At 44.4% G+C, this 12,128-nt stretch overlaps 1 protein-coding gene across 3 annotated transcripts in view; it reads right to left on the bottom strand.

Moving 5' to 3' along the window:
• CDH18 (cadherin 18) overlaps positions 1 to 7,275 on the bottom strand; it is a 181,570-nt gene extending 174,295 nt beyond the window's left edge. For all 3 annotated transcript variants that reach the window (XM_066625975.1, XM_066625976.1, XM_066625977.1), the window contains exon 1: positions 7,048 to 7,275. In XM_066625975.1, the coding sequence (XP_066482072.1) occupies positions 7,048 to 7,275 (228 nt within the window). The remainder of the gene's footprint in view (positions 1 to 7,047) is intronic.
• Between the last annotated feature and the right edge of the window lie 4,853 nt (positions 7,276 to 12,128).

Here is a 12,128-nt window from a genome sequence, read left to right as displayed (position 1 = left end):
CAAGGCAAATGTTTTTCACATGCCTTTATGGCTGGTGTAAATTAGCGCTTTGTTCAGCATATTCCAGCAAACGCAGTTCACAAATACAACAGAGTGTTTGATGATGTACCTTTGCTCCAGGAATGAACCCTTTCACTGGTTGTGATGTAATACTCCTCCCTCTCCAGCAGTTACATAATACAGTTACACAACACAGGTCATCAACTGAGTTGAAACTAGTAACTCTTTCAAAAATGCACACAGAGATGACAACGGGTGTCCCTCCCCCCAAGTATTCAATTTCACATTTGCACATGTTGACAGCTCACTTCCAATTCATTTAATTTGCTTTGTCAACCTTGACCTGGTTTAGCTTGCTTGATGAACTTGTTTCTTCAAAACAAGCACAACAACAGCATAAGAACATAAGAACAGCCCCACTGGATCAGGCCATAGGCCCATCTAGTCCAGCTTCCTGTATCTCACAGCGGCCCACCAAATGCCCCAGGGAGCACACCAGATAACAAGAGATCTCATCCTGGTGCTCTCCCCTACATCTGGCATTCTGACTTAACCCATTCCTAAAATCAGGAGGTTGCGCATACACATCATGGCTTGTACCCCATAATGGATTTTTCCTCCAGAAACTCGTCCAATCCCCTTTTAAAGGCGTCTAGGCTAGACGCCAGCACCACATCCTGTGGCAAGGAGTTCCACAGACCGACCACGCGCTGAGTAAAGAAATATTTTCTTTTGTCTGTCCTAACCCGCCCAACACTCAATTTTAGTGGATGTCCCCTGGTTCTGGTATTATGTGAGAGTGTAAAGAGCATCTCCCTATCCACTCTGTCCATCCCCTGCATAATTTTGTATGTCTCAATCATGTCCCCCCTCAGGCGTCTCTTTTCTAGGCTGAAGAGGCCCAAACGCCGTAGCCTTTCCTCATAAGGAAGGTGCCCCAGCCCCGTAATCATCAGCAATGAGTAACTTCTTTGTTATCTCTTCTTTTGTTATTATTGTTATCATTTTATAATGTTATCATTTTATAATGTTATCATTTACAATATTCACAAAACAAGGTTCCTTCACAGAACAAGATAGATGGGCACTGTGCTGAAGCACCCTGACTGCTGATGATCCTTTCCCCGCCCCCAGGGCAGGGGGGTTTGAGGAGCATTTTAGTAATCCATATTTTGTACCTGGCTCATTTTTCCTTGCCCATACTTCAATTCATGTGCACAGATGTACATAGCCATTATCTTTTCCATTCTATGGCACACATCCAAAGCTTAGGCCACAACAGAAATCAGTCTCAAACACGAGGCAGCAATTTGAGTTATTCAATATTTTGCAACTGACATCCTAAAAGCAATCACAAACTAAGTGTGTGAAATTATCATCATCAGTCTTCTCACACACTGCACATCTTTGCCACTGACAAGCACCCTATGATGTCAATTACCCAACAATAGAAGCAAAGATGGGAAGTCATTACATTAGTATGAGTGGTGCTAGCCATCTTGCAAGATGGCTATCACTTCAAGGGAAACTATGTTCCACAGGATACAAAATGAAGTACTTTTTTTCTAGCTGTTGATGTTGACATTTGCTTTTGACATTTATGTTGTTCATTTATGCAAGGTTGTACAATAATTTTCATCCAAAGGTTTAGACAAGTTGACATGGAATTTCACCTAAAGCAAAATTTCAGTGTGAATGTTGGTTCTTGTTCAAAGAAAGCACCCTAGGCATCTAAAGGAAGCAAAGAGATAAGGCTAGCAAAGTTTTTCAGAAGGGTAAAGTAAATCCAAAAAGTGAACATCACTGTTATGAATACACAGACACAAGAAAAAGTTCAATGGGGGTTCAATCCTAAACACACTTATGTGGGTGTAAGCCCTATTGAACTTAACTCGACTTGCTTCTGAACAGACACAGAACAAAATAAATGAAAAGCTGGTCCCTGTTCTGGAGGAGCTCAAAACCTAAAAATAGACACCAAATATATAGCAGCAAACAGCCACTGGAAAAGATATTGTGCTGCAGTGAATACAGTTGTTCTTCACCTCCTACGTATAACAGAAGCAACACTTCAAAAGGTGCTTCTTAGCCCAATTAGCAGGGGCAAACCATGCTAAATCATCACTTGTGGATCTATATGACCCTGAGAGGCTGTCAGCTATGCCTATTAAAGTATCTGGAAATTTCTACGTTACAATTATAGCATATTCGGAGTCAAGCAGCAAAAGTGGCTTGATTTCTGCCATATGAAAACTCTTTTGTCTTCTCAATGAAGGTTTTGTGTGTGGCTTGTATGTAGCAGTTGTGGTATATGGGTACTGTGATGAGGGACAGAGCAGAATTCTTCCAATTTCACCTTGAGTCCAACCTCCCCCAATTTATATCAGTGATTACCATCACCTAATTCCCAACTCTGTGCTTAAGCCATTTTAGTTGTCATTCTTGGGAACATGTATTCTGGAGTTGCCATTAACAGAAAGAGCACTTTCAGGGCTCAGGGGCAAATAATAGCATTCTCAAGATCTTGGATACCCTTTTCAGTATGAAACGCCATTCCTCAAAAGAGTATTTATCATGTTGCCTGTTCCATTAAGCCCATAACAGCAGTACTAATATGAATTAATTTCATACAGTGTTTCTAGTCTCTGAACAATATTGTTCTTGGGAACATTACCCATATTAGGGGAGAAATTCAGAACTATCATTTGTGTCATCTCATTCTGTCAAACAGAGAGAACGCGATAGTCAATCCTCCCTCTTAACATGGATTTCATTACATGCACCAGCCACCTTAGACATATTCTGCAATTAATGACATAAGAGTTCTAAGAAAAAAAGAGTTATGAGAATTTTTGCATGTATGGTTTTGCTCTGGTGATGCTGCTGCTCCAAAGCGGGCATGACAAACATGAAAGGACAACTATCCCATGGTAACACAACACACTGGAGGCAACAAAGTGGAATAGACTAGTGAGCCTAAGTATTGCCTGACCGAAGCGGTCAGGGACTTCAAGCGGAAATGACAGGGAACTAGCCAGAGTTATTTTGTTTACAAGCCTGGTATGAATATTTCCTGCAAAATTAGCAGTGAGGCTAACTTAGTGAATGTGTGTTGTCATCAATTATGGAGAACAGGCTGCAGAGAGCAACTGACTGATTAGACAGGTCAATGGCCTCAAGTAGAAATCTACAATTAAATTAGTTATCCACAGTCAACTTTTTTCTTCAGCATGTCCAGGATTACAGCAAAAAGAAAACTATCGTATGTGTTCTCTCAACGAAGACAACAAACAATTGGCTGATTAGAGAGGCAGCAAGCCAACACCCAAGAGAAGCCAACTTCTCACATTGTAGGGTACTGCCTACTTACATAGGTACTACCTATATAATTCCTGAAGTAGTTTATGTTCCTGCCCGAAATATTTCTTGTAAAACTGAAATAAACTCAGCAGATGTATATATTACATACTTCTCCACTGGCTCTGCTCCGTTGCAGTATTTTCAACATTACTGAGCATAATTGATGACTTTTAAATTATATCGATTGCTTATGTTCTTGCCTAATCAAAATGCACCAAATAGTAAGATAAAATGAAGAAATATGAAATGCAAATTACATAGGCATATATGCTAAAATCAAGCTTCATATAGAACAGGGGTGCCAAAACTCCGGCCCGCAGGCCACTTGTGGCCCACTGCAGGTCCCCATCCAGCCCCAGGGGGTCCCCCCATCTCCAATGGGCACTCGGCCCTCACCCCAGCCTGCGCTGGCCCGCCGCGCAAGCTCCATGTCTTGCTTTCCCTTGCTGCCGCTGAGTTCAGTGGCAGCAAAGGACAGATAAGCCCAGCACATGCACAGAGCCTTTTATAGTGGGAAGGTAACATGAGACTTGCAGGTCTCGCATTACTTCCCACGATAAAAGACCCTGCACGCTTGCCGGCTGATAACTTTCTGCCTTGCCCATGGGCTGGGCTGGGCTCCAATCGGCTGGGCTTGGCTCCCCTTCTGCAACCTGAGCCAGGGGAGTGCAGGACAGAGAGAGGTTCCCTGCAGGAGGGAGGAGGTCTCTCCCTGCCTTGCCCATGGGCTGGACTGGGCTCCACTCGGCTGGACTCAGCTCCCCGCCCCTCTCTTCCTGCAACCTGAGCCAGGGGAGTGCAGGAGAGAGAGAGAGAGAGAGAGAGAGAGAGATCCTACGCGAGGGAGGGGAGCCCAGCCCAGCCTAGCCCGCAGCACATGTCTTTGAGGGAGGGAGGGCTGGCTGGCTGGCCAGGCGGCTGGCCGGCCAGCCAAGAAGGCAGGCAGGCAGCAGCAGCACATGCCACCCTAGCTAGCGAGGAAGGGTGGTTAGGTAGGTAGGCAGGCAGGTGGGTAGGCATGCAGGAGCAAGCAGGCAGCCAAGCGGTTGAGTGGGCGGCCAGGCAGGAACACATACGGCCAAAGCAAACGAGGGAGGGAAGGAGGAAGTGCGAGGGGGCAGGCGAACAGGCAGGTGTATGTGTGTGAAAGTGTGGAAGATCCCCCCTCCATTTGTGTGTGTGAATGGGATCATAAAAACTGGCATGAATATCTCCCCCCCCCCCTTATTAGGGTGAATGGAATCATAAACGAGCATGAAGATCTCCCCTCTTATTAGTGTGAATAGAATCATAAACTGGATTGAATTCATTCATTTTCCGTCTCTAATATATTCATTTATGTAAATTTATTCAAATTTGAAATGTAAATTAATTCTTTTTCCCCGGCCCCCCGACAGTGACAGAGATGTTGTGGCCCTCCTGCCAAAAACTTTGAGCACCTCTGATACAGAACATTAACATTGTTATGAAGAACCCAGCAATTGCACCCATACTTTATCCACCATTCATTACCACTACCAAACATCATCCATTACTTTTTCTAATTATTATTATAGGGTCAAAGCCAGATTCCCCTTTTCTGAAATTTTAGCAAAACCCAATGTAGTTCCAGTTTCTGCAATAAGTATAACTACTGTACTATGTTGTTCAAGTCTAACATCACCGTGGGATGGTTAGAAGCCACTTACTGACAAATGTCTCACAGTTAATGGATTGAATTCTGGGTACAGTTTGGATGGAATGTCACAGGAGTACATTTAGATAGTTGCCTGAATACTGTCAGTTCTATTCAAGAAAGGAAAAAAAAAAGAAAAAAAAAAGAAAAACACAGGCCATCTATCTATTCAAACAATTGCCCACAAACTGCATACAACACAAAGAGGCAGAGTATATTTCAGTTTTGCAATCAGATTTAAGATCTAATGCCTCTCTCAAACATGATTGCTTAACATGAAACAAGATATAAGTGAACAAAACTCTGATTCTGTTCACCAGGACTCCTAATGCCAAATATTCAAACATATTCAGAGGACTTTGAAACGGATTCCCTGTCTCTGTTTGTTAAATAATCTTATGACACACCGTCAGAGTTCAACCCTGGTTCTAGGGTATACAATGGATGCCTGGAGAGCTATCATGCAGAAATTTAACATGAGCATCCACATAGCTCTGGTCAAAGAAGAGAACTGCAGGGAGACACCCAAGAAACTGTCTTTATATCAAAGGTCATAGAATGTCAGGGGATACTTCACAAGTCTTTGTATTGCTCCCTCCCTGCCATATTTTCACCACCACCCCCAAACAGTTTATGCTAAGGGTACTAAGGCAGACCATGATGTATGCTAAGGGTACTAAGGCAGACCACTTAGAGCACATAAGCTGCCTTGTTGAAACAAAGTCAGTCTATTTTGATTGGAGCTTTAATGGGTGATCATCTGGGACCCTCCCCCCCATTCCATGATGGAAAAAAGGCAAGAAATAAATGCTATTAGGAAATTAAAAGTTCCCAGGAGCCACCTCTGCTAAACCTGACCTCTTCCAACTTCATTTTCAACAAACATCTCCAAAGTGGTCAAGGTTGGGAAGACACACGATGCCTGTTCAGATACTTCAGCACAAATCGTCTGTACTACTTATTGCTAAACAACAACCCCTAAACGCATTTCAAATCAATCTCTCATGAGTTTTCATGCCAAAGATGCAATGCAAAATGTGAGAAGCGAAGGAGTCCAGGAACACTCACAAAATTGGAGTTTCTGACTCACCTCTTTTTGTAATGCCAGAATGATCATCTAAACAGGCTTTTCTCAGGTTTTTTGTTTGTTTGTTTGGGGGGGGGGCACTCCACTGCAGCACATCCTGCATTGGAATATCTGCAGGAGGTAAGTGAAAACATTTTGCACTTACGCCCTAGTAAGAGCTCAGGGCAGTGTACACAGCTGCTCCTCTCCTTTTGTCCTCACAAAAACCCTGTGAGGTAGGCGAGGCTGAGAGAATGTGACTGGCCCAAGGTCACCCAGGAAGCCTCATGGCTGAGAGGGGATTTGAACCTGGAACTTCCAGGTCTAAGTCCACTTCCCAAACCACTACACCACCCTGTATGCTTCCCAATCACCAGTGGGTCTTCTTAGACATTTACCACCTCTTTTGGTGGTGCAAGTCAGAGGAAAGAAAAGGGGGGAGGGAGGTTTTAAAAAGAGGGGTATGATCTGGCATGTTCAATTGCCACCAGATCTACCCCCTCCTCCTCCACATCCCTTGATTCCTCCCCCTCCTCACCCAGACACATCCCTCTTACTCCCCTCCCTCCGCCTCCCTGCTCATGCCAGCTCCCGCCACTGACTTACTGGCACTGGGGGACTCCAGGGAGGCCGCTGTCATCTGACTGCCACTGCTCACTGTTCATGGCAGTGAGCTGCACAGGACAAGCTGCACTCTATGGTGCATCACATATCGCAACCTCCGTAAAGCATTGCAGGAACACAAGTTCTGGCAGTGCAGCAGGCTCACAAGATTGGACCATGATACATGGATGCTTGTAGCTAGTAAGACATTTATAATCAATTGCTGTTTACTATTCAGATAGTATGCATCCTAATTCTTTCAGCAGGCTTTAAACAGAAGCAAAGAAGCTTTCATCGGTTTGCACAACAGAAGTCACCTCCAAAGACACAGATCAAACTTTACCTTTCCAACATACTGTGGATCTGATCCCATGTGCTCTTCTAAAACAAAGAACTGGTTCCACACCCATCCGCGTTTGGGTCGATGGTGCACTTCCGTTTCCCCCTCTATGTGCTTGGTTTGGTTTCTGGTCACCTTGATGGAGCCATGATGTGCAGTTCCATAACACCTCTGCACGAAACAGAGACAAACTAGGACTGGGCAGATACAAGATGTGCTCGTAATTTTCATTGTAGGATAGCGTTCCAGTTCAAGGTGTTTTCTTCCCCTTTCTCCTTTCTCTTTTCCGCTGTAATCCACTAATAGGCTCCCATGGGGGACGGAAAGAACTGATTTAAATACACAGTCCAGAAAGTTTTTCTTCGCCTGTCCATGATTCAGCTGCCCATTGGTCAGAGTGCATTTACATCATGAAAAGCAAAGGGAGGAAGCCAAGGTGTATTCTCTGATCTTCACAACTGACTGCTGGAGCCATACATTTTACACCTGACAGAAAGAGGAGAAAAAAAGAGAGAAAAGGAAACACACTTTACACATCACTGAGAACAGTAGTTTTAGAGTTTTGACCTCCAGTAATGATGTACTTATTACTGCATTAACAAGCTCTGTCAAGAGAGCACCCCCACAGCAGCCAATATTCTTCTTAATCTTTTGTAGAAAGGCCCAAGATGCAGACAGAGATATAGCACCTTACCACATTTTATGGGCTCTTCAGTTTGGAAAAGAAATAGAAAGGCCTGAAAGATCATGCATTAGATTAATTGAAAAACAAACCATAATTCTGTTGTTCCACAGAATCTAGCCTGAACATTTGAGTGATCTCGGCTTGTGGAACTTCTGAGGTACGTGTGACTTGCATGGTGCAGATTGGTCCCTCCGCACTGCTACCAGCAGGTGATGCCTTGACTATCAAGATCATGGAGTTCTGGCAGCAGCCATGCCAACTAAGATACACAAACAGGGGCTTTGGGTCTTGGAAACCGAATACAATTGAATCCAATTTTTTTTTCCTTTGTGCTTGCAAATTAGCATGCAAAGGCTGCCCATGGACAAGTGTAAAGCGCCTGTGTCTCTGCAAGTACTGGCAATTCTGAAACAAAAATGCTCACAGCCTCTTCCTCCCCCCTCCTCAACACATCCCACCGTACAAATAGGAACATGTTACTCATCCCCCCCTCCCAGTCACACACATTACCAGATGAAGACAATTAAACCTAATAGATTTTCAGGAAGAAAGGAAACCCCACTTTATATGTTACTATCAATTTCCCAGAAAAAATTTAGATGATGATGATGATAATGATGATGATGATGATGATGATTTTATTAATTTATACCCCACCTTTTTGCCCAATGGGCACACAAGGTGGCTTACAAACACTTTAAAAATACAACATTAAAAACAATCACTAAAAACAATTTACAATAATTAAAAAATCTAAAAACAAACAAACCCCATGGATTTTCATATAAAAAGCAAGAACGCCAGCCAGCCTGTCAACAATTAAAAGCTTTTTGAAATAAAAAGGTCTTCAGTCCATGCCAAAACGTTAGCAACGAGAGAGCAGTTCTCAGTTCTAAGCGGAGGGTATTCCACAGTTCGGGGGCCACCACGAGAAGGCCCTCTTCCTGGCCGCCGCCCCTCTCACATCTCTTAGTGGCGGCACAGTCAAAAGGGCCCCCCCAGATGATCTAAGAGCACGGGCAGGATTGTAGGAAAGGAGGCGGTCCCTCAAATACCCCGGACCCGAGCCATAAAGGGCTTTAAAAGTCAAAACTAGCACCTTGAATTGGGCCCGGAACAGAACCGGCAGCCAGTGTAGCCGCCGGACCAACGGCTCGACAGAGTCAAACCGACGTGCCCCAGCCACCACATGAGCAGCCGCGTTCTGTACTAGTTGTACTAGTTCTGTACTAGTTGTAATAGGAATGTTTATATACTGCTTTTCAATAAGAGTAGTTCACACAGCAAAATCAATCAATCAATGGTTGCCTGTCCCCAAAAGGGTTCACAATCTTTTGTTTGTTTGTTTGTTTTATAAAAAGGGAATGGACACTAGCAACAGTCACAGGAAAAGACGTCACACTGGGGTGAAAAGGGACTGGTGTATTTAAAGGACAGTTTATTTAAAACAAACAAAAGACGCCATAATGATATGCCACACATCTGAACTGAATTGCAAGCCCCCAGATCAGTGTTTCTCAAACTGTCGGTCAGGACCCACTAGGTGGGTCATGAGCGACTTTCAGGTGGGTCCCCATTCATTTCAAGGAGTATTTTATTTTTAATGTATTAAACTTGGTGCCACCATTGTATGTGACTGCATGTGGGAAAATATGACAGATCTGTACTTTTAACAGGCTACTTAAGTATTGGCAACCTTCAGTCTCGAAAGACTATGGTATCGCGCTCTGAAAGGTGGTTCTGGCACAGCGTCTAGTGTGGCTGAAAAGGCCAATCCGGGAGTGACAATCCCTTCCACACCAGGAGCAAGTGCAGTCTGTCCCTGGTCTGTCTCCCTGGCTATGGGCCTTCCTTCTTTGCCTCTTAGCCTCAGACTGTTGGCAAAGTGTCTCTTCAAACTGGGAAAGGCCATGCTGCACAGCCTGCCTCCGAGCGGGCCGCTCAGAGGCCAGGGTTTCCCACTTGTTGAGGTCCATCCCTAAGGCCTTCAGATCCCTCTTGCAGATGTCCTTGTATCGCAGCTGTGGTCTACCTGCAGGGCGCTTTCCTTGCACGAGTTCTCCATAGAGGAGATCCTTTGGGATCTGGCCATCATCCATTCTCACGACATGACCGAGCCAACGCAGGCGTCTCTGTTTCAGCAGTGAATACATGCTAGGGATTCCAGCACGTTCCAGGACTATGTTGTTTGGAACTTTGTCCTGCCAGGTGATGCCGAGGATGCGTCGGAGGCAGCGCATGTGGAAAGCGCTCAGTTTCCTCTCCTGTTGTGAGCGAAGAGTCCATGACTCGCTGCAGTACAGAAGTGTACTCAGGACGCAAGCTCTGTAGACCTGGATCTTGGTATGTTCCGTCAGCTTCTTGTTGGACCAGACTCTCTTTGTGAGTCTGGAAAACGTGGTAGCTGCTTTACCGATGCGCTTGTTTAGCTCGGTATCGAGAGAATGAGTGTCGGAGATCGTTGAGCCAAGGTACACAAAGTCATGGACAACCTCCAGTTCATGCTCAGAGATTGTAATGCAGGGAGGTGAGTCCACATCCTGAACCCATGACCTGTGTTTTCTTCAGGCTGATTGTCAGTCCAAAATCTTGGCAGGCCTTGCTAAAACGATCCATGAGCTGCTGGAGATCTTTGGCAGAGTGGGTAGTGACAGCTGCATCGTCGGCAAAGAGGAAGTCACGCAGACATTTCAGCTGGACTTTGGATTTTGCTCTCAGTCTGGAGAGGTTGAAGAGCTTTCCGTCTGATCTGGTCCGGAGATAGATGCCTTCTGTTGCAGTTGCAGATGCCTTTGCAGGCATGCAGATGCAGTTGCAGATGCCTTTGCAGATGCAGTTGCAGATGCAGATGCAGATGTTGCAGTCTGCAGTTGCAGATAGATGCCTTCTGTTGCAGATCTGTAACAGGCTACTACGTTTATGCTTTTAACAATGATAGTCAATGGGGCGTACTCTTGCGTAAGTGTGGATAGGATTGCAGCTTTTGGGATGTTTCCTGAGGTTTTTATTTCTTTTTAAAACAGATCAGCAACTGCTTGAGAGGGTTCTTCTCTCTCAAAATTTCTTAAAAGAAGAACCCTCCCAACCCTCCCAAGCAGTTGCTGATCTGTAAGTGAAAACCATAAGTTAAAAAAATTATTTAAACTTACGGCACACTCTCAATTTAATTACCGCAGATACTTGTCTATAAGTCAATCCCACAGATAAGTCGAGGGCAGGTTTTGAGCCAACAATCATGGAATTTTCTTTCACATTTTTAATCTTTTTAAATTCTGGTCTTCCTCACCTTTTTGTAAGCACTATCAGAGTAAGTGCACTGTAAACAACAAACCAGTAAAACAGTGGTTCCCAACCTGGTATTCATGTACTCCCAGGGACACTCAACAGGACCTTTAGGGGTACTTGAAAAAGAATGGAATAATGGTAGAAAAAGGCAGGTCATGCTCCAGAATGCCTTGCAAGACAGGAATGCCTTGCAAGGACCAGCAAGGCAGGAAGGGAGGCAGCTAGTTGGCTGTGAATGCCCCACCAATAGCTAGTTTTTGGTCATCAATTCATGTATGAACCAGTGATTGAAAACCAGCACAGTAAAAAAGATGAAACATAATATGGAAAGTGATCAATCACCCAGAGTTTCTCAGCACACTTCTGGTGCAAAACAGTGCAAAGGCAGAGTCTTCTGTTCTTCAAACAGATGAAAAGAGAAAATATGTGATGAATACTTGAAGTCTGGGCTTTCATATGGAGGAGATGAGGGCTTGTCTTACTAATTACAAACATTTTGCTAATAGGAAGGGTACAATGAAAATGGGCTGCCAAGGGATATGCAAGTGAAAAAGGTTGGGAACCACTGCAGGAGAACCTTTAAGGTGTCTGGTGTGTTAAGCCAGAAGCTCTACGTACAACATATAACCCATAACACATAACTGGGAGTGTGCAATTCAATTCACAGCAGAGAGATGCAGCTGCATATATTTGCAACCCTTTTTACTCAGAAGTAGACCCACTGCTTTCCATGGGTGTTATTCTTACGTAAGGGTGCACTGAATTGCAGCCTGCTTCAAATGGAAAGGAAGATTCCCATCCTGGTGTTTCAAAAAGCAGACCTGCTTTGCAAGCACTTGCGAAGCAGAACCAGGCTGCAGCAGAAGGAAGGAGAACAAAAGGTTAACAAATTGCTTCTAAGGAGCTGTGCCTGCCTGCCTGCTGCTTGAGAAACCTGGCACCTGTCTGCTGCTTGAGAAAACTGTTTAGAGTTGAAAGGCTCTGCCCTCTGATTGACCCGGAGATAAGGCGAAGTGAGAATTGGAGCTCGATGACTTGGCAAAAATTTCACCTACTATAGGCGAGTATCTACGGTAAGTGATTTGATTTTGTCATATGGGGGTGTAAAAAATTT

Source organism: Tiliqua scincoides, chromosome 4 (assembly GCF_035046505.1).
Source record: "Tiliqua scincoides isolate rTilSci1 chromosome 4, rTilSci1.hap2, whole genome shotgun sequence".
Classification (NCBI taxonomy): Eukaryota; Metazoa; Chordata; class Lepidosauria; order Squamata; family Scincidae; genus Tiliqua; species Tiliqua scincoides.
Note: the sequence above shows the minus strand (reverse complement) of the source record. Positions and strands in the feature narration are given on the sequence as shown.